This window comes from Falco cherrug, chromosome 6 (genome assembly GCF_023634085.1).
Source record: "Falco cherrug isolate bFalChe1 chromosome 6, bFalChe1.pri, whole genome shotgun sequence".
In the NCBI taxonomy this organism is placed as follows: Eukaryota; Metazoa; Chordata; class Aves; order Falconiformes; family Falconidae; genus Falco; species Falco cherrug.
In genome coordinates, this window is record NC_073702.1 from 85,568,529 (window position 1) to 85,591,298 (window position 22,770).

The 22,770-nt window shown below is 40.3% G+C and overlaps 1 protein-coding gene across 6 annotated transcripts in view; it reads right to left on the reverse strand.

The window, feature by feature from the left end:
* Positions 1–11,322: 11,322 nt before the first annotated feature.
* CEP170 (centrosomal protein 170) overlaps positions 11,323–22,770 on the reverse strand; it is a 102,559-nt gene continuing 91,111 nt past the window's right edge. For all 6 annotated transcript variants that reach the window (XM_055714533.1, XM_055714530.1, XM_055714532.1 and 3 more), the window contains 3 exons: positions 17,597–17,690; positions 15,369–15,420; positions 11,323–13,694 (listed from right to left, as the gene is read on the reverse strand). In XM_055714533.1, coding sequence (XP_055570508.1) covers positions 13,411–13,694; positions 15,369–15,420; positions 17,597–17,690 — 430 coding nt within the window. In that variant the 3' untranslated portion in view covers positions 11,323–13,410. The remainder of the gene's footprint in view (positions 13,695–15,368; positions 15,421–17,596; positions 17,691–22,770) is intronic.

The window sequence follows — 22,770 nt, forward strand, 5'->3', positions numbered from 1 at the left end:
ATCTGGAAGCCCAGATAAGTCCCAAATGGCATTTTGCAGAAAAGGGTTAGCTCCTCAACACGAGCGTTTAATTACATTGCTCAGCACAGCTGACATGTATTAATTCTTATTGATGATCCCCTGGCAAACACAGGGAATTAGGGAATAAGTACAGGCACAAAAATACCAAGCTGAAATATTGCTTTTGCTTCTGGTGTGCTGTCAGTGGGACGGAGTCTCTGCCGGTGCCTGGGTCACGGACGCAGTGGCAGAGGGCATGCTTTGAGCCTGCAGGAGAAGCCATGACCCTGAGGAGCCCCCTCGCAGGCTCTCTCCAAAGTGACCAACTACAGAAGCTGCCAGCAACCAGAAACACAGTGAGAAATACGGATGGTAAACCGCAAGAAAACACAGAACCTGAGCTGCTGGCAAATGTGTCACACAGGCAAACCCTGCAAACAGATGATGTGTCAAATAAGAGAGGCTTGCAGTTACCCACCTCTGTCTTCTTCTGTCCAAACATCCCATTTCCATTGCTGTTGTGGTCGACTCCATAAGCAGGTTTGCTTCACCCACCAGACAGACAGCAAAGTTAGGAAAGCCCTGGATGCTTCCGACTGATCTCAGACTCATAACAAAATAGTAAAATTTCACATTTTTTTGGTCATGTTGAGCGACAGCAGATGCAGGAGAGGGTGTCCAATGGACCTTGCACTCCCCTTGCTCGCACAGCCCTTTGTGACCTTCTTTAGGAGCGGGTGGCATATCCCAGAAGCCATCTGCCTCACTGGGACAGACACCTTTTTGGCTTCTGTTCTGTGTGAACGAAACCAAGACCAGTGGGTTCTTCAGTTTCAGTTTCTTGATATGTCTCTGTCATTTATTTATTTAGTATAGGAGCAAAAAAATAATCCCTGACTCATTAGATTTCATGTATGAGTGTAGTGGCCAGCCTGGCAAATGCACTCTCTGCTGTCAACAGGTGACTCAGATTTGAGATGCACTGAACTTACAGGATTCATTTTACAGGATACAGGAATTCTTGGTTTGTTAAACAATTCTAAAAAGTTAAATGCTGTTGACAAGAGGAGCCACTTTTCTGACTCCACAGAAAGGCTTCAGGGCCCACCACGCAGCTGGCAGACGCACCCAGAATCTGAGGGCTGCAGAATTAAGTGACATCCATCTCTATCCTGGGGATAAGAATTGAGGTATCTTGGAGTTTGCTTTTAGAAAGAGATCTTTAAAAACCCAAATGGAAATATGTGGTCCTGTTTTGTTCTTCAGAAAGCTGCTTGATTAAATGACTAATCCATGTTATGCTAAGCTATGGTTTAAAACAACACAAAGAAAATCAGCCAAGGAGAGTTCTCTTGACTCTTTGAAGACAGGTTTTGCTTTTAGTCGTAAGTTCCTCCCATTACAAAAGACAAGAATTGTTAATTATTTCAGAGCTAGGTAAAAGCAGACGTTGAGGAAGATATAGATTCAGATATCAGTGGAAATCTGGTCAAACTCCTTTCACTTCAGCGTAACGAAGATGGGAAGTTCTGCTGACGCACTTTCTGTCTCTGCAGCTACTGCGCTCCATCACAGGAGAGCGGCTGCTGGATCTTCCTTGCTCCTGAGCTATCGCATCTCCTCTACGGAGAGACCATTTGTGTCCACATCCTGCACAGCCGGTGGTGCTGCGCTGCACCCCCCCAGCGCATCACTGTCCTGCTTCACTGCCCTTACGTGCAGCACCTTACAGTCGGCGTGTGCTGCTCGCTTCTTTGCAACAAGGCGATCCAAAATTGTTAGTGTTTGGGGAAAAAAAGAGCGCAGAGCACGGGAGGACCATGAAGGTGCTGAAAGGCCCGTGAAGTGGTCTTCAAACAGCTCTCAAGGTGGTGAAATGCCCTTCCATGCAGGGATGGTCAGAACTGGAATGTCATGGTTAACTGGGCAGGAACAGTAATTTTTTGAATAATCCTATGATGGATAAGGACCAGAGAAATCAGTCTAATCCAGATTTGTGTGGGCTATGGAAAACTTTTTATTTGCTCAGTTGTGATGTTAATATTAGGGTTTTGATAGCCAGATTATCAGCTTTATTTTGACTTGAATTCTCTGCAAAACACTTTAGGATCTTTTTAGCAGCCCAGAAGAGAAACTGTAAAATACAAATATGTCTCTTTCTCCCTTGCTCATGAGAATTTGGCAGTAATAAATCCCTATAATCCCATTTTCTGGAGGAAATAAGTGGCTACTTATTTCCACCATGTTAAATCTTGCTGGCCAGGCCAGCAAGGATGCGAGGTGGTGATGAGCACCCGTCAATCATGCAAGCACTGGAAACACATCACTGTTGGGGTGGCCCCGTTGGCTTTCACAGGCTGCTTCAGTGGCAGTGGCTCTTCAAAACTCTTCCCATATGTTTTTTATCTTCTTAAACTCAGCTGGAGAATGAGTAGTATGCTCCACAGAGTGACCTTGGAAGCTTTAATCCCTCAGCGTACTGGGGCAGGTATGTAAAGGCACCAACTGATCAGGCAATCCCCCACCTGCACTTGTAACAGCTCACACGGGAGTCTTTCCAGGTAGTAAAAAATTGGAAACTGTTCATCCATACATCGTTGATTTTTCTTCTGACTATCTGTCAGCAGGCAAAAAAAAAAAAAAAATAAATTTACAAAAAGTAAGCAATGGCCAAAGTCATTCTCTTTATTATGCGTGTATAGGTCATGTGCTGACACGAAGGGGATAAAAATACTCCAGTTGTCCAAGTTCCCAGTAAGTCAAAATCAGACATAGAAATGATAAGCTAGAAAATGTGTAAGTTTAGCCAGAATGATTTACGTTATAATTTTGACATGAGAACTTCACTGCTAAAAAACCAAAATCGAGAACCTTTGTAAAGCAGAAGGATTTTAAATTTGAGGAATACAATTGGGTTTGCCTGGACCACATAGAAAGAGAAATGTCCATGCAGGGAATACTCAAGATACCTTTTCATTAATTTTTCTCCAATTACTTGGCATAATTGATTTCTGACTGCTTGTTAGCACCCTACCAGCTCAGTTAATAATACTTCTTGCCCAGTGTTCAGGGTCCAGCTTTATGATTTTTAATAACCCGACTTCCCAGCCATTTTCCCTGTTTGATCCCAAGCAGTAACACCCTGGCTTTGGCTTTTGTCAGCATTATTTGGACAACTGGGCAAACCGCTCCTGTGTCTGAGCCAACCCCCTGCTTTTCTTGAGTCTGGGGGTCCTATCCACTTGTCAAACACCTTTTATTTTTTAGCACCCCAGATTTAGGAGCAACGTCTGACTCATTCTGGTATCTCAGTGTAGCCATGACCCTTTCCTCCCCTCTTTTATGGTTTTGGGTTTTTTTTATCAGGTCAAGGCATTTCATAAAGCCCCTGAAGTTTTTTCTTTAGTTGCTTCGAGCAAGCCCATGTAAGAACGCCCGTCCCACAGCTCTGTCACATACCTGAACATCTGCCCTCACTCTTGCATTACTGAAAGTTTCGCTCGTTTGAGGAAACAGATGTCAATATTTACTTGTTTTCAAAAGTGTTCAAAATGTAATGAACGAATCCATCACCCTCTTTTGATCCGATAAATTAGACCTAGAGGATATCTTGCTTTCCAGAGCCCTTGCTGACACTTCCCTCTTCTTCTTCGGTGTGGGCTGGGAGGGCTGGGAGGGCTGGAAGGGCTGTCCCTATCCCACAGGCGACACAGCCCAGAGCTGCTCTGGCTGCCTCCACTGCTGCGGTGCCCAAGGTCTGCTGAACCACAGAGATCCCTCTGCCAGCTGCTGGCTCCTCTTTCTTTCCAGCACTGACCTGTTTCTCCTTCTGCTATTTTATTTTTGTTTGTTATTTTGTGTTGACTTTGACTGTCCCTGGCATGTTTTCCAGTCTAAAGTAAAACAAGAGTCTCGCTTAATATTCTGTATGTTCAAGATAGCAAACTGTTCTTCATTTAGAAAGATGAAATTCTTTATCACAAGTCCTTTTAAAAAGAGTAAAATTATCTTGTCAGAGGTATATTCGATACTTTTAGGCTTAAGCACCCCTCAGAAGAAATTAATCTGGCCAGTTTCTCCATAACACTTTCGATGTCATACACTGACCTTTTGGGGTCTCCATTAAGAGTAGCTGTTGTGATTGTCTAACAGTGGCTACCGTATTATTATCATCATCAAAAAAGTGCTGGAAAGAACTCGCTGTTCCCCAGTTAGAAAATTAATGTTAGCAAAGTGCAGCATGCGAGTCCTCCAGGGTGAGGAGAGAGCCTCCCTGGGCTAGCCTGATTTTCCATCCAGGCAATCAACTTCCACAGAAATTGCCAACACTTTAAATTTCTTTGCAGCGTGACCTCTTAGTTGTCCAAATCCAGGTTGGGAAAGTTGTAGCTAGATTTGCAGGTTTCCCTGAAAATTTGATAGGGGTTGGTCCAATCAAAACTTTGTTTTCCTCAATTCTTTCTGGGAAAATTAATAGCTTGAAAAAAATGATTTCTGGGAATTTTCTTCCCCCACCCCCCTTTATTTATTTGAGGCATTTCTGGTCCTGATGGTAATGCAGTTTGCAAAGCTTTGATTCCGGTGAGACCATGTGTTATTTGTTGTAGCTCGGTTCTATTTGTTGTAGCCTGGTTCAAGCAGGAGTGCCAGGCGGCAGTTCCCCTCCCCAGTAGCTCTGCTACTACGAGTAGCAGCGCCGCTTTGTCTCTGTTACTCCTCGTCGGGCTCCAGCGCACTGGTTTCTATCGGAGAGAAAATCAGTCAGAGAAATCTAGTCTGTTCCTTGGTGACGCTGCCTTACGGGAAAGCCAGGGAGAGGCACAGAACCTCTGCTTTCTCCTCTGACAGCGACACCGAACCCACGCGTACGGCACGTGGGATTATCCCCTTCGCTCTCTCCGTCCAAACCCCTCGGTAAAATGAAAGCTGGATCCGCAGTCCCTTCTGGTCTGTCATTAACTTTGTGTCATTCAGTGGCAGCTGTGACAAAGAAACTGGAAACTTGATCATTTTTCAAAGGAAGGCAGATTTAATGGGCCATGTGGCTTTTCTCAGATAATTTTAACACTTGAATTCCTGGTGAATTGGCAGCATAATTAGAAAATTTTGGAGGCTTCCGATTTATTTTTTTCCCTTCCAGATATGCTCAACAAGGTACATCACCATGTTTTTCTTTTTCCCTGAAAAGCTGACAGGCAGGTGAATGGCTTCACATTTTTGCTGAGCCACATATACTCTAAACATCACTATTATTTTTTTGGTATCATGATCCTGTGGACATTGAACAGACCTGAACACATGCGCCATTGGTACGCCAGGCTCCAGACCCTCCAGACCCCTCTCAGAGACCCCTGGGGTCTGTGGCTGTGCCCCATCCCACAGGGAAAGTGCTGTGCCAAAGGTACGGAGGCACAAAATACCAGCCTTCAGATATTGCTGATAATCTTTGCCCAATTGAACAAAACCCACTTGTGTAGATGCCTTTCACTTCAGGCTTCTGCACGCATTTAGAAATTGAATCCTTACATTCAAAAACTAAAATAAATGGCGACATCGGCACCTCTGCAGTGCTGCAAATCTAAAGCCCCAAGTATCAGTGGCTGAAAACCTCTACTGATACGATCTGTGTTCATCCATTAAATCTTCAGATCTAAAAAATAGGACGCTTTCAAATATATGCATATAAACCAAGATAATTTGCATAGAGAATTAGAGCCCTTCAAGCATCGGCAGACAATATTAATTTAAATAAAATCGATAACACATCACTGCATTCCGTGTTGTCTAATAGACAGAAATACGGATAAACCTGAAAAAGAAAAATTTCAGGAGACCTGTGGAATGCCGAGATACGCACAGCACTGGGGGTGACCCGTGTGACATCGCTGTGTTTAGCAGAAGGGAGCAGCCGTCCCCAAAGGCTGTTAGCTTCCCGTTCCAGCCAGCTATCGCGGCGCGCTGCGGTACATCCCTGCCGCTCAGCAGCTGCAAGTACGCCAGCAAGGAGCACCGCTAGAAACCCCCACAGGGAGAGGAGAGGGAGAAGTGAGCAAAACTGATCTGGCTGGAAAGACACGGGTTGGGTTGTGAGCTCTGTCACAGCCACCCCGGAGCCAGGAGTAACTTTGGTGTTAACAACTGGGCACTGTCAGATCAATGGTTCATTACTGGTACCAGCAGGCTGTACGCTGGCATGGACCGAGGTTTCAGCCTTGCCCCAGCACTTTCTAGAAAGCAAATGCAGTAAGATTTTGCTTAGTCTATTTGCCCATCAGTAAGGATGCAGCTATTTCCTCACAGAAATCTCATAACGGAATGAATGTTTGTCAAGTGCTCGATAGATTTACGATGGAAAGCACCACTGGGGGATCAAATCTTGTAACTGGTTCTTTGGCTTCAGCACCGCTGTGCAAGCCTACAAGCAATATCGACGTGTATAAAATGATCCAAGCCAGCCTCAGCGCTACTGCCTGGGAGGCTCCAGAAAGTGGCAAGACCAGTTCATTGATCTGCAGTGACTCTCCAAAACTCATTTAGCTTCAAGCTTTTCATTGTGTCTCCCTGGAGAAAACCCTTAATTAGAAATTCCCTTCAGCTATGCTTTTAATCATATCTATTGCTTTATAGATTATTTTTTCCCTGCTCTCCTATGCTTTCCAGTTTTTGGCTCACGGCATTTTAAGCAGCAGGACAAATTCCAACATGTTTCCTCATCTGGAGGAATTTAAATATCAAGTAAAAGAAACCATTGATGTCAGTCAGGATGAATTTCTTCCAACTAATTTTAAAATCACTGCTTTTGCAACCAACGTCAGGTTAAAGCTTATAATCAGCTCATTTCAAAATGCTTTCAAAAATGCTTGTGCTGAGGGGCAGCTTTTCTGAATTTTACAAAACTGAAGCTCACGATGCCAGGATGTAATTTTGCACTCAGTTAAGCAAGTACGTAACTGCAGTGACATGAACCTTCCCACTGACCTCTCAGAGAGGAGCTCTGCTTAACTTGTAGTTCAGTGCTGGAGCATCAGGGGACAAAGGCAAGATTTTATTGGACACATTTCTTCCAATTACATAAAATCCACATATTTTCCAATTAAAATCACTTCATCGTTAAAAAGGAAACAATGGCTTTCTATGTTAACGTCACCTTGAACTTTGAAACTTACTTAAATTGGCCAAAGATAGAAACTTAGGTACTCAAAAAGCTTGGAAGCCTTAAAACACAGTCTCAAAAACTCCCAGCAACCAACGCTGGTTACACCAAGGAGCAAACTCTGCTGGTGTAGAATGAGAGGCTGCCCCTCTCCCAAGCTCAGCGTCCCTGGTGCCAGCGTCAGCACCCCAATAAGCCACTGAGCTGTCCTTTCAAATTTGTATTTGAACTTCTGCTGCCCACGGAATAATAACTTCAGTAAAGCCACAGATGTGATTTCCAGTAAAATACAGCATTTTTTTTAATGTCCAAAGGTGTTGGAGAGGAGCTGTCTTTGAGGAGGTTGTCCATTTAGAAAATCAGCTCAAGAAATCACTAAAGCAACATTTTTAACCTCAGATTTACAATGGGAAGAAAGCAACTTGCGTTCAGAACATCGCATTAAATCACATTTAAAAAAGCTGCTTTTTGTAAATGACCATTTTACCAGCCATCCATCATACTGACAGCAGCGACGACACCAGGAACTTGGTTTGCATAAATCCTTGCCCATTTGGAAACAAAGAATGAACAGGGTTGTGCGGCAGAGTTTTGCTAACACTTGAATTCCCAAGTGTGCAGGTAATAAGGTTACAATCCTATACACCTGCATCTTTAGCCAAATAAATTTCATCTGCGACTTGCAAAAATTCTTTTAGGAAACCAGCAGCAAACAACCTGCACTGGAGGATATGTATTTGGTGGGGTTTATTCCACTGTACGGAAAGAGCCTTCTATTGCTTCAGTCAGTTTGTTTGAGAAGCTCCAGCTGTTCCACAGAGTGGAAAATGGTGCCACTACTAACACACAGCGTAACTCCGGAGTATTTCCAGCTGCTATCCTCTGCCACGGTGCAGGGAGGCTGCAGCCTCCCTCGCACATCCCGGAGCAGGAGCCGTGTATCCCGGCACTGCTGGCCGGCTCTGAGAGCACCGCTCTCCTGGCCAGGTTTATGCGCCACCCGCATCCCTCACTCTCCTGTGCACGAAAGTTGCCTCGGATGAACTGCAGCGCTCAGCAACGCGTGGTACCCGGCCCGGGCTCGGCATCCCTCCCCACGGCCACCCGCTGCTGCTTAACTGGCATTTCATTTCTTCCTCGAGTTTTTACAAAAGTCTGCTTAGCCTTTCGTACTTTATTGAGTCTCCTAATCCAATAACGCCTGCTGAGAACACGGTATTTTGCCTGCTCATTTATTAATCAGTTTTCATCCTGGGAAATATCATTTCTGTCATTTTCTCCAATATCTTTTATTAAGGTATTTCACTTCTTAATACTTTTAAGCCCTCCTGAATTACCTGTAGTCATCTCTCAACAGAATCAGCCACGGATAACCTGAACCACAAATCACATCCATGTCCGTATCACTTGTTCAACGGATTTTTCTTTACTTAGAAATAACATTGCCTCAGAGGTGATGCCGTGACTGAAACATGAAGTCACCCGTTAACTTTTTAGAAGTTTATATATAATCCTCGGGTTTTGTGCCTATCTTCATGTAGGTCCGTGTGCGCATGGGCAGACATACAGAGCTTAGAAACCTCATGTTGCACATTTTTTAAGAAATCCTTAATATAATTCAGCTTTTTCTGATTTTTTTTTAAGAAATTTTTTTAAGAACCTTTTTTAAAGAAGAAACAGTTTGCTTGAAAGGGAAGCCATGCTGCTGCTAAACTGTTATTTTGTAACGTAACATAAAGACCTCTAGACTCCTGATAGTGCTTTTAGCTACTCCATAGGAGAAGAAAGCCTTATAAATGATAAACATGTGTATTAATTTTTAAAACAAAGTCTAAAAATGCCAGACCTAAGGAATTGATGGACTGGAACAACAGAATTTAATGCGGACATGTGTTAATTGGAAAGTGAAAATGTAGGATTTATCTCTGAAATGAGCAAATCTCTGTCCCCTCACTCCACCCTAGTGTTTGAATAATTTTGCAAGCACTGCTTGAAACCCCGTAAGGGTACTCAGTAAGTACAAACTCCTGTTTTAATACAGCCTCCCCGGCGAGGGCATTCTGTAATGTTCTGCCGTTTTGGGGGTCCTCCTCAGACGCAAGGTCAGGACGTGAACCTGCCTCCTGCACCGGTGACCGTGCCCGAGGCTGTCAGCACGACACCAGCACGGCGTTTAGCTTCTCACTACCAACTCTGTGAATATGGTGTTAGTTGGAATAGTATTGTTAGTATAAGACAGTGTAAAATAGTATTGTTGGAACAGATCAAGATCTTTGACAGCAGGCCTCCAGTGACCTTACCCTGCTTTAGGCTATTTCCAGGGCTGTATAATCCCGCTTGTTTGCTAACTACTTTTCCTCCAGAAACACGTGAATTGTGAGAGAAGAAGGTGAGAAGGGAACACCTTGCTCGCCAGGAAGCTCTGTGGGCCGTCACTTGCAGGAGCAGCATTGGGTAGGGCTTACCAAGTTAAAAATAAGTTTTTACAAGATTACTGAGCCGGTGCAGCTGGAAATGCTGTTCTCCAGCACTAGGCCGCAGCCCCCGGGCCCTGCTGCCAGGCCCGACACTGTGGGATGCGCTTGGTTACAGATGTGCTCTACTTGAATGTCAAAGGTGACATTCCTGTGCTTTTAAAAACCTGATTATCCATCAAGATGAAGCTAAGCAACTTGTGTGGCGAGCGGCCAAGTTTCTTCCTTGTATTTCTCGTCAATACAAAAGATGTTGGTATGAAAGCTCCCTGGCATGCAGCCAGCAGCCTCCTTTCCTGCACACCCCACTTCACAGAACGCTCCCCGCATTCCCTCTCTTTTCAGGGCTGCGTGTCAAAGCAGTAATTGTAGACCCTTTCAGTGCTTGAAACCTTTCCAGTTAAAATTACAAAGGCTTTCCAAAGGGCTTTAACTGAAACTCACTTTTCGGTGAAGCAGCATTCTCTTCCGATGATGCTTCGGGTGTAACGTACGTGCTGTAGTACCAGCTACTTTTGGTACAACGTACGTGCCACAGTGAAACACCACCTTGCTGTTCACCAGGTCAGGCACCCAAATAATACTCTCAGCTTTATTTCTGTACGCTACAACTAGATGCGAGCATCATTAAAAGTACACCGTGTGTCAGCCCACTTGCTGATGTCGAAAGGCAGCAGAGGACTGATGGGATCTGGCTGGATTTCCTAGGGGCTTCTGAAAAACATCCCTGCATAACCTCGGCTCAGAGCGGCTGGGTGAAAACATGAACGTGGGAAGAAATCGCAAAGTGCTACCCTATCGCTTCCACAAACGGGGCTCTCCGCACGAGGGTGTTCATGCAGCAGCACAGACCGAGGGGTACTGGCAACAAGCGAGGGAACAACCACAGCCAGTGAAGTTGGGGAATATGAAAAAGTCCTGAGCACCAGGAAAGACCTTCCAACTTTGTCTTGTCTTTGACTACACCAAACTGGCACCTCTGAACTTCAGTAAAAACTCCTGCCCTGCTAGACCCGAGCACTACCGTGTCCCATCAGCGCAGCCTTAACGCCGTCGGGCTGGGGACGCGGAGGACATCGGTGCATGGAAGCAGGATGAGAGCAGGCTGCCGCCAAGCCACAGCAAAGCTTGGCAAAACTAAAATGCACACACTGGGAAGGAGATCTTGGAGCTTCACGCTAAACTCAGTTTTGTTCTCGCGTGATGTTAGCTAAGAGGAGGAAATTTAGTGTTTTGCAGGAAAAGGGCATACAGAGTTGAAGCTGGGACAGATGAAGAAAAGGCACCGGCCCGGAGCAAACCCAGAAGGTTCAATAAAGCTTTCCAATATATCAAGCAGCAGGGAAGCAGTCAGAAAACCATCTACTGGTGCACCTGGCAGGTGCATTAAAACTCATTTACTTCCATTCTACAACAGGAAACATGGTCACTATTTGGTGACTGGCATACTGGATTGTTGTTGCCTCTAGCTTTGCACACAAAAATCAATTCCAGTGTGGAAACGAACCCCAGTACGGCAAAGAGAGCCAGTGCTGTCAGCACAGAATAAATGATGCAGCAGCAGCGATAATACAACTTTTTTTTTCTGGAGAAAAGATGCTTATGAAAAAATGTCATTTCCTATTTCAGTACCGGTAGGTTAGACTGCAGGGAGACTGAATTTCCCAGCGCTCAATTACAAACTAACACGCTTATAAAGTTCCAGAAACACTTTATTTAAAAATGGAGTTGTAAATGCATATAACAAAATAACATACATAATAAATGTAACAAAAATAAATAAGGAGAACATGTTCATACAAAATAAGAACATAGTAATGCAAAATGCTTATTACAGAATGTAAAGGTATAAACGCCTGAAAGAACACAAACAGAACCTCGCATGAAGAGCCTGCACTTTTCATCAATCCTTCCAGCCACTTCCCGCGTTCCACTTGAGTCTGCAGAAAAATTATGTTCCCAAGCATTAAACAAAAGAAGAATTATGGCGATGGTTTGGTACACTCGCTTTTCAACACCTAGCTCTAGTTTCAATTTATTTTTGCCCTTCCGCGCCTTCTAAAACTTTTCTTGTAGCCTCTGTAAACTAGTGTAGTTCAGGCTCCCACAGTTAGCTGGAGCAGAGCATATCGAGTCACACATGAAGGCTGCTTGCTTTTAATTTTTTTAAAGAAAATACGAAATCCATTATACAACAGATTAGTGGTTTTGTTTTTACATCTCTACAAAAAAAGTTTTTGCATTTTTATTAACTGGTCCAACTTCTACCGACTTCTGAAAGCCTGTACAATTTAAAAGTGTACAGAAAGTAGTTTTTTTTAAAACAAATGTCATATAGGATTATTGCTGAAATATTACAAGACCATTTCATAAAAGCTGCAAAACTGTATCTTTAACCTTAATATATAGAGACTGATGCAAACATAGGAAAATTCCAGTCTATTAGTTACATTTAACAGAAATAACATTCCTCCAAATTACAGTGTTCTGGAAATACAAAGTAATTTACTTTTACTTTTTATTATTATTTCCAAATGTTAAGTTACTGGGACAACTTATAAGGAAAATAGGCTTATATAGGAAACTTTAAATAGACTTGCTTTTCAGTGGTATAAGCAAAATGTCTACGTTAGCAGTTGTCTTCCAGAATCCTTTTAAATATGTAAGACAGAGACAGCTTTACTAGCAAGACTACAGGAAAATATACAGAAGCAAATCAAATCATTTGCTTGGGAGTGCATCTATTGATCAAGCAAATTATGACAACTCTATTTCCAAGTCCCCTAAAGAAAATCTTACATCTCGTGGTGATTCCAAGGAACAGTAATTTCTTCTGTAAGCTTATGCTGCATTTGAATTGGTGAGAGCCCATTTGCCTCAATATGCTTTAAAATGTCCCACAGTGCTGTATGTTTCAATTTGTTCCCTCGTTTCAACAAACATTTGGACAGAAATGATATGAAATACTTCTACTTTCATTAACATCAAAAAGACATTTGAAGAAGATCAAAAAGTGCCAAATAGTCCTTTCAGAAAGTGGATTAAAACACTGCAGTGATAATACAAGCACAGTATTATCAGTTTTCTATGTACACCAAAACACTGCTTGCTGTTTATGGATATCGATATGTTCATCTATCACTCCCAGCAAATCTTAGTGCAAACATAATATGTGAACTTTGTAAACCCCAAGACAATTTACGCAGCAACAAGTTTATATAAATCACAGAACTGTTGTGGAGATTTTCCGCACACAAGAACGAATGCTTTCTGAAATCTGTCTTACCTTTTGCAGTAATTTGTCATTGCAGTCACGGATAATGTTTCCTATATAAATCATCTAATTCAGAATCAAGTGTTCCAACAGTTCTGTACAAACTTTAGTGGAGGAAGTCCATTCATTAGAGCAGCTTGGCAAAGAGATTTGGGGTTTCAGTAACATTAAATTTTAGACTGCTTGCATGGCTTTTTAAAAGAAATAAATCTATTAAGGGAAAACTGCTGATATAAATCTTTTGCAAAGCACACAACCACAAAGGGCAAACCTGCCACAATCTGCTTTCCTACACTGGTATCTATGCATAACTTTATGATTTTAAAAGGATTTGTGTGACAATCAAAGCATCACAGTTAAAGAAAACTGGTTTAATAAAACAACTGCTGTTTGACCAAGCCTTTTTTTTTTTTTTTTTTTTTTTTTTACATTATAAAACCAGTATTATAATTTTTCCTTTTTTTTCCTAAACATTCCACATGAACGGTTTTTGTATCAACCACGTGATGTCACTCATGCAGGGTGGCATCTTCCTCTTCCCCATCCGGGTTAAATCTGTTGAAATGTATGCTGAAATCCGACTCTGATTCAGCATTTTCAAATTCACCTGCGACAGGGGCGGCGGGGCGGAGAGCCTGAGCTTCGGGCGGGCAGTTTGGCTGCACTTGAGGGCGGCTACTTTGGGTAACGGGACTCGACTTCGGCTTCGGCTGAGCTGGCAAGATGGGGCTGGCGAATCCCAAGTTGCTCAAAGCATCCAGGGTACCATCAGGGTCGATCATAGCATTAATTGCTAAGCAATTAAGAAAAGATGAAAGGCATAGGGAAGAAACCATAAAAAATACAATTTTTTTTTTGTTACTATAAAATACACAAAAATCCCATTCTCAAACTTATTTTTATGATGACAGTCATGAGCTTTTACATGTGTTGCCATTGCAAATGAGTGGTGTATCCAACATGTATGTAGCTGATACATATATTTTAAAGCATTTACATATACTGAAACTTTAGATGAAATGAAACTGCACAAAATAAACCTTGCCTCATGTTAGAACAGAAAACAGTGATGACAAGCAGTCTACAATGAGCTTATAAGGACTGAAAGCTAGGATTTTTAGTCATGTGTGAAAGGGGCTTTCTCTCTAATGTTACTGTTATATTATGCTTCATTCCTCTCCCCCACCCCCCAAATATCCGTAGCTGCTAATTCCATGATTGAATGAAATCTGTATACAACAGCGGTCATTTATCCTTTTAAATGCATAACACTTACTGTCCTCCCTCTATACAGTGAGGGCAAACTGAAGCACCTGGCACATTTTCATTTTACTACACCATTAACACATTTGTCACATTTAACAGAGCCTCTCTCTTTTTTATTTCCCAAAATGTACTAACACCTATTTGAACACCACTGTGTACACAAGGAAATGATTCAGCCTCTTTCTCTGGGCCTTATTTCTTTGTTATGTTCTCTAAACACAATATAATTTGTAATAAATTAACATTTTTAAATTATAGCTGAGCATGAAACTAATACAAGTTTGTCTCTAAAGGTGGCTAATGATTCCTTCTGAAACATTCTATTGTAAGGTGTTTTGTTGTATGATTAAAACTGAATACTAAAAATAACAAATGAGGAAATTTACAACAAATACAATAATGATTATATATAAGCATGGACCAGTAATCCATTCAACCACACCAAATTAAACAATGAACTAATGCTAAACAATACAGAAATAAGACTGCAACTTCTTTTAAAAATATACTCAGTTTTTAAGTTGATTCTGAGAGATGGAATATATGTCTAAATAGCAGTCTTTGTGAGCACAACATAATTCTTTCCATTTTATACACAGATAAATTTTTAGATGACACAAAGTAACTTGTCAATTTTGTAGTCTGTGGGCTGCACCGTATCAAACAGTGGATTTACTCGTGTGAAAGGACAGTGTCAAGGGCTAATTCTAAATTTTCACGTTACTGTATCAGATATAGTTTGGGGGTTTTTTTTGAGATTTCCTATAGATTATGGTCCCAGTGCATTCCTTATACTGAATTGTGCTACACATGAGGGTTTTACTGATGTGCAAAGACTGCTTAATAAATCTCAGGATTCACTGTGACCTACTCATCAATATTTACCCACAAAACCAGTTATATTAAGAATGTTTCACAAATAATTCCTTTGGGATTCTCTGGGCTATTTTAGTTTTAGTTGAGCCTTTTCTCACTTTTATAAAAAATATCATCGTGCTTTGGTTTTAAAATAATTCAGTGTTGTTTCTTTACCAAATGTGTCAGGTATGTTATGATATTATATATATTACTGATTCCGTGAATATATTTTATTAAAATGTGAAAACTTTGTTTCATGATATAGATATATACAGAGAGATATATGTTAAAAAAAAATTAAAGCAAGCAAACGCAGAAGAGAAAAGTGAAAAAAGATTTGTACCTTGCAGCTGTTTCTCAACTCGTTTCAGTTCCTGTAAGATTGACGATATCTCCTAGGAAAGAAACAAACATGTTCATTAAGGAAAAAGAGACTCGAACTACACATCAGTAGTAAATGATCCCTGTCCCCAGCCTTTGCCATCAGCTATCTGCATTGTCCTCCCAGCGTCACGGTGGTGGCCCAGCCATGTCCACCACAGGTCCCGGGTGGTAGCGCTGAGGCTGGACGGCCCCAGCGCCCTCAGCTCGCCCCTCCGGCCGATGGCTGGGGTTAACACACCTCGCTCTGCCCCAGCTCACCTGCCTGCCCTGCTTCTTCTCAAGCACAGACCTACAGACACCACGGTTCTGTAGAAATGGGGCACAGTAACAGCAAAGCTTTAAAGACAAGTTATGGTACAAACCCAGGACCGATGAATTAGGGTGCTTCACAACTGCGTTCAGATGTGAGAACAGTAAGGTGACTGCACTGGGGTTTTGTCTGCAGCCCTTGGTGCCTTGTGCCCACGGGACCTTGCACAGCACACCAGCGCTGGGTCCTCAGCACTCCTTTGCCTGACCGATTATTCTTCTCTGTGCTGCACTACTTCCTAACACTGATGAACCCACGGCAACACACCCAGAAACACAGCAAACATTAAACGCACCACATCTTAAATGGTAAACGTGTAAATCCTACAACTGAAGGATCCTACGCTGAAGAATACTGTTAATCCAGCTGTGGAGGAGAGCTATCAGTGGTCTTCAAAAAATGGAGAATTTTCAAAGGCACCGATTTCAGAAACCCGTTTAACCCTTTTCACAACCCCCTTCTGTACCAAGTAATGTGATTTTTGTGGGTGGCAAAGAGTTCGATTACCCTGGATTTTACAAAATCATTCTCTTCAAGCAGATTTCACATCTGAACTGGACATAAATGTCCCAAGGACAAAACAAACATCAGTTACAACTGTCCTCTGTTAACTTTAGTAACATCCTGTGGTAAAAACAAACACTGCATCTGAACAGTATGTTGCTCTGAAAACTGAGCAGAAAACTTGAAAATCCATGCATAGACAAAAATAGCCCGCAGATTTTCAAACAATGCAAGATGCTTTAATGCACTGAAAAAAATATTTCTAAAATGCTAGGCTTAAGAAGAAATGTACAACTAATCATTTTCTTTTTAAATGAATGCCTTAAACACCCATATTCGTGGCATTTAGAATACGAAACACTAAATTCTGATCTTATTCTGGAAATGGAAAAACTCCTTATATTATACTTCTAAAATCAGAAACTTCTATGAGTAACTTGCTTAATTTAACTTAAAAAAAAACCCCAACAACTGTCAGTGTATCTATTAAATTGTAACACTCAGTTAAAAACGGTTGCTCTTAAAAAAATATCCCATTTTGCAGAAATGATGGGCCAAGTTTTTAATACTTCCAGGAAAAATCAGTCTGGATGAGTTTAATAACTCATGATGAGGTAACAGAGAAATGTTAGTCAGTTCAATGCCAGAGGAAACATGTTCACATTTTGTTTCTGAGCAGCCCTGTACAAAGTACGTGAGATTTCTTTCCCTCAGCAAAGAAAACTGCCTCTGCAAGTTGACATTCTTAACAGCACAATACCCCAGACGGGATAATGAAGCTAGAATCTCTGTCTGCTCCCACAGGCAGAGATGTTTTTCAAACTATGCTCTGTGTTTAGAAGCAGAGAAGCAAACTAGGAACCAACATGTGTGCTCTGCTCCTTCACACCGTCACACAGCCTGGCCATGAAATGGCCCTAATTAGGCAGGGGTAGAAGGCTACATGGATCAGCTGTAGTGGTCGCTGGTATCTTACAGTTATAACTTCCACACAAAATCAACATTATTATTTTTCACTGAAGAGTGCTTTTATTGCAATGTCTCTACAGATCGTTTTCATTCACATACAGCAAAATACAACTGTTTCTCTAAATAATCAGCACTAATAGTAAAGTATAAATAATCAGTAGGTAAAGCAGTCTTTAGATTGTAAAACAAGCTCATTTAAAAGTAATTCCACATTCAACGGTTGTTATCTTTTGGTTAACAAAATTACTGATGGTCTATATATAGTCTGAACCCCTTCTAATGCCGGAAAAAAACCTTTTAAATAATTTTGCCTTTACATCATTGACAATAACACATTCCTCTGCTGTTTATTTAGAAATTAGGTAAGAGGAACAATCAATCCCAGAAAAGATAACTATTCATACCATGCTTGATGTTTTCACAATAGGAACTTCACTTTCCGCTCGCAACTTATTTTCAATTTCTTCCCAATTTCTGTCTTTGTCCTTAAATAATATTCTAGAAGAAAGAAATTCAAAACCACTGTTTAAAATAGACAGAAATGAACAAACTAAAACTGAAAGATTGGGTAACACAATACATGAAAGCAGCATAGGGAGAACTGAAAAAAAAGTAAAATCTGAAATATTGAAAACTGACAGAAGCCAACCACACAGTTTAAATTTTCAGAGAACCAGACAGGGTTTCAGCAGTATCATCATTATTGACATTAAAATGGCAATTCTGTAGCTAAATATTTGCTTATGGTGTTGAAAAGACACAGCTGATTCTTTCCTCCAGTAATGAGAGGGGTTTTTTTGTTTATTTTTAAACATCCAGCTACTTTACAGTAGTCAGAGAATTTCCTATTAAACACTGCATTTTACTAAAATCGCAAAGTGTAAGAGAAAAATTAAGTGGTAAATAAACGCAACTCTTTTACATTTGTGTTTTATATCAAATTAATGAAAAATAAAACCCTTCAGGAAACAAAAGAAAAATGCATTTCACGGAAGAAGCTCTCATTGAAAAGTCTCAACATGTAAATTGTATATACATGGATTAATTATATTAGTAAAGAAGTCACTTCTATTATTTGTACAACCCCAAAGCATACAATGAGATTCTCCTTTTTTTTATGTTTTGGTTCCCCGCTGTGATAAAGCTTTTGTTTTCATTGTCTTATCATAAACATAATTTAAACTGCCTACATTTGCACAACTGGGAAAAAAAAAAGGCATGTGCAGATATTTAAGGTCTGGGTATTAATTTTTTAAAAAATTGACAGCATGATGATATAGAGAAGTCCAAATTTACTTGTTCTTTAATTGGTATTTCAGAGTTAGAAGTACCAAAATAGCTGCAGTAAAACTGCTAATCAAACAAACAAACCAATTTAAAATCACGAGTGAAAAGTAGTACATTTAAACACGTTTTCAGTGCAGGTAGGTCTCTTGAGAAAATAATTTTTAAGGTGGGAATTCATGATACCTCGCTTATAAAAACTGAGAATTTGAAAGCAAGCTGGGAGACTTAGACTGCATTTCTGTTCGTCTTTGCTCAGTTATTTATACCCTACGGAAAATTCCACTCTCTACTATTACCCTGTCAAGAAAGCCTAGTTTTTCAAGACATGTACCCTGTCTTATCAGTACATAGATGTTCACAGACAGCCCATCCAGAAGCTGCTTTAACTCTTCTGTCCTTGAAGTCCTCACTTGCTGCTGCTTCAGAACATGTTTTTGTTGTGTATTTCTCTAAGAGGGGGAGCGCTGCTCTCATGACACAATGTCAAGGGATTGAGGCAAATGACCATTTCTGCAAGCGACTTTAGTGTAGTCATGTACAAAGCATGCAAAGACTGAACATTAATACATACATACTCTTCTTGGAAAAGGAAAAAAAAAAAAATCAAAAGTAATTAAACCAGTGAACAAAACACAAAACACTTCGTGGCTCCAAGTCCTGTCATAATCCTGTAACAAACTGGATCGTCAGAGGTCTGCTGTTCTGGAAGGGAGTGCAAAAGCTTGCAAAGCCATACAACTGCACATTTGGATACCAGAAAGTCCAATTACCATGGAAAAAATTAAGATTTGCCTAACACTGCTGATTTAATTTTATTTATTAAATAAATAAAAAGCAGAGCCACTTAAAGCCTCCACAGGATCACACACTGAACACCAGGCAACTCCTGGAAATATTTGGATTCAGTATACAGGGAATCATATGCAGCCATACTTTCTGTATTTTAATAAAACTTATCACACTGGAAATCAGCAGGAACTAGAAAACAAGGCTTTATTTAGCAGTAAATATCACTAGTAGGGAAAATATAAAAGTTGTCACATTGTGTGGTTTTTTTCATCTACCTTCTTGCTCACATTATACTAAAATACTTCTGTCTATGCATGTGATTAATGCCTTCGCTTGTGTATGTGTTTTCAGTCTTAAAGACTCTTTTAGAGATAATTTTTTACTTCTCTTTTACAATTTGAAATCTTTCCATTTCATAGGTCATTTTATTTAAAAAAAAAAAAAAAAAAGGAGGAAAAAAATGAAAGCAGTAATTTAAACAATGTTATTATTTCCACTATAAAGTGGACAGGCCAATTTGGTTTTGCTATATTTTTAGGAAGCCTATTTCCTTTTTACATATTTTTTTTTCAATTCTTAATTTAGTACATTTTTACCTCCTGGGGGGTGTTCATCTCTGCCTCCTTTGCTCTTCTCCCTTGTAACCATACTCTTTATATTAAAAGAACATATTTTTAAATGCCTGCCACCTTGTGCTCTTGCCTTTCCCTGCTTTCTGGGGCAACCCTGCCTGAACTTTCTTATTTGGTTGTGCTCAGTCCCCATTTTTTTTTCATTGCACATTGCAGGATGCACAGCGAAACACACAGACTGACAAGTAGTGCCTGCACTGACCTAAATGCTTTGCCTACATTTTGCCTGACTGCAGAGGTACTTGCCTGCTACAAAGCAAGGCCATAACAGTGCATTCACATCACAGAGTACTGATAAAACCATGTAGGTCTTCTCACTGCAAAACTTACTTACCTCTTCCCCCCATAATCTCTGAAAATCCCTGCAAACTCATTGTAACATATGAAAGACAGAAAAGCAAACAAAACTGCGTATCTGCTTCCTACAAAGCCACTACAGTAATTTGTTAGCAAAGAACAGGTTACAGGATACATGGCAAGGATGCTGCAGGATTTTTTAATATAACGTAGTTTCTGTATACCAGCAGGTAGGAACCTGACTGATTATTCAAAATCATGAATAAAAATAAATCATAATAAAGGAACTTAGCAATACTTAAGCTATGACCTTATCCTGAAGCAAACTGCACATAGGATTTGGTGAAAGGAAAGAACCAGGCATTTGAATCTGGTTCAAATTTGAACACTGTGCTAGGACTCGGGGGAAAGAAAACCAGTTTGGCCAGCACTGGGAGAATCTAGCCAAGGAATACAGCATCAAAGGTTCTCTCAATCCTATTTCTTAAAAACGATGACAGAATTCAGTGGAATTAGGAACATTATCTATAAATTAGAAAACAGAGATGGCAGTGGGGAGGTGGGGAAGAAACTGGTCAAGCATAGAAGTTATATATTTCCTTTTGTCCTCATACTAATTCATTTTCATGGCTGATTTCAGCATATTTTAATTGCTGATCTGCTTGTCAAGAATGACTGAGAATATTTATGTGCTTAATATTTTAGCCAAAGCAAAACCAGTCTTTTTGCAAAGCTAGTTACTGCAACTGAAGTATTACAGACAGAAGAGTGCTCACAGTCACAGCAAGCACATCCTTCTCCATGTGGACCCAGACAGCAAGGATACCATTTGTAGCATGTATGATGTAATTTGTAAGGGCCATCATTGCCCTACGCTGTCTGTGCTCTTGGGGGAGAGGTTTACATTGGTCAACAAGACAGTCAGGCTTACTTTTATTGGTGCCTCTAAAAATTTCTCCTCTCCTTTCATGTTCAAGTACTGTGGGGAAAAATACGCAACTGCTAGCTGGAAAAACCCCGACTGAGTCTCACTGCATCTGCTCTGGGCACAAATTTTAACTGGCTTAACTCCAGTAAAAGGAATAGAAGTACACCAGTTGGCTGAACTCATGTACATCAAAACAAAGCTGAAAAAAAGTCTCTAACAGGTCCTAGCTGCCTTATATGCTCTCTAAAATGCAGTTCTAAAACGATTGTTGTGTTTCTGATTGAAAATACTAATGACATTATGAATAACATCCTATTATTCAAATCCATTCTGAGCAGCAGGAAAAGGGAGTTTTGATCACAGCTCTGGGGAATAAGTAAGTAATTACTTATTAATGAAAGTTTCTCCGCTGTATTTTTGTAGAAATAAGCAATGACACTTTCTTTAAATGTATATAAAATGTTTATAGGTATGCTTATGTTTATAATACCATACATGATCACATCGTCATTACATTCATTACAATGTAGCTGACTTACCTTTTAAGCTCAGAAAATCAAGCAGAAGAGCGTAAGACTTGATTTTATAGTTACCTGCTTTTCTCAGAATGAATTCGCATACATACCTTTGTTTTAACTCACTGTACTGAACTCAGTTTTTTTATGTTAAGTAAACTACAGCTGCACTAGCAACACATTTACAGATTGGAAACTACAGATCCAAGAAAAATCAGCATGATGAAAAAAGTAGAATATCTATTATCTACTGCTTCTGAGGCATTTTAAGACACATATTATCCTAGATGCCTACCACAAATAAGTCAGTCAATAAGCAAGATTCTTGCTCCAATGATGCAGCTTTAAAAGGAAAAAAAATATTGGTAAGCAGAGTTCCTTACGCATGTCACTGTATTTTCCTGAAGAATTATGCTCAAAACAAAACTTAAAGTAATATTACGTTTCTATTTCCAAATTTCAAATGCCTTTTAGAATGACTTTCAAAGACTGGTCATGCTTAACTACCTCTTTGCATCTATTTATTTTCTCATTTTTTGAGATCAGCTATTAAAGTAAATGACAGCATGCATGCAGATGTTGATTAAACTTGAACAAACTTTTGCATAATTTGTAATAAATTTTGCATAATGAAGCTGTTCTCTGTTAATTTGGCACAGCTTTTGAGAGCAACCATATTGTACACCTGCATTTCACAAACTCATTTGTATCTGAAATTTACATAGCAAAAGACATTTATGTCTTTTGTTTAATGACATTTAAATAAATAGTATGATACATAAAAGAATGTATCTGGGGAAACCAAAGAGGGAGAGGCAGCAAACAGCGTATTTCCAATCCTGCAGCCCCAAAACGGTGAGCTGGAAAACCAGAAGTGAGATGAATGTCAGTGCAGGACTATGTCCCAGGGTACCAGAAATAAGGTACTGACAAATGTTACCTGTACCCCACCGGTAAAAACAACACACAAAAAGCTTAGAACAGAAATAATAAGACTGGGCTTAAGGCTTTTAAAGACTTGATCCTTCACATGAAACTCTTCCTACTAGCAATAGCAGGGCTAGGAAATGAAGATAACTTACAGTTTTTACCGATTGATATAGATAATTTTTTCTTCTTGATTTCTACGG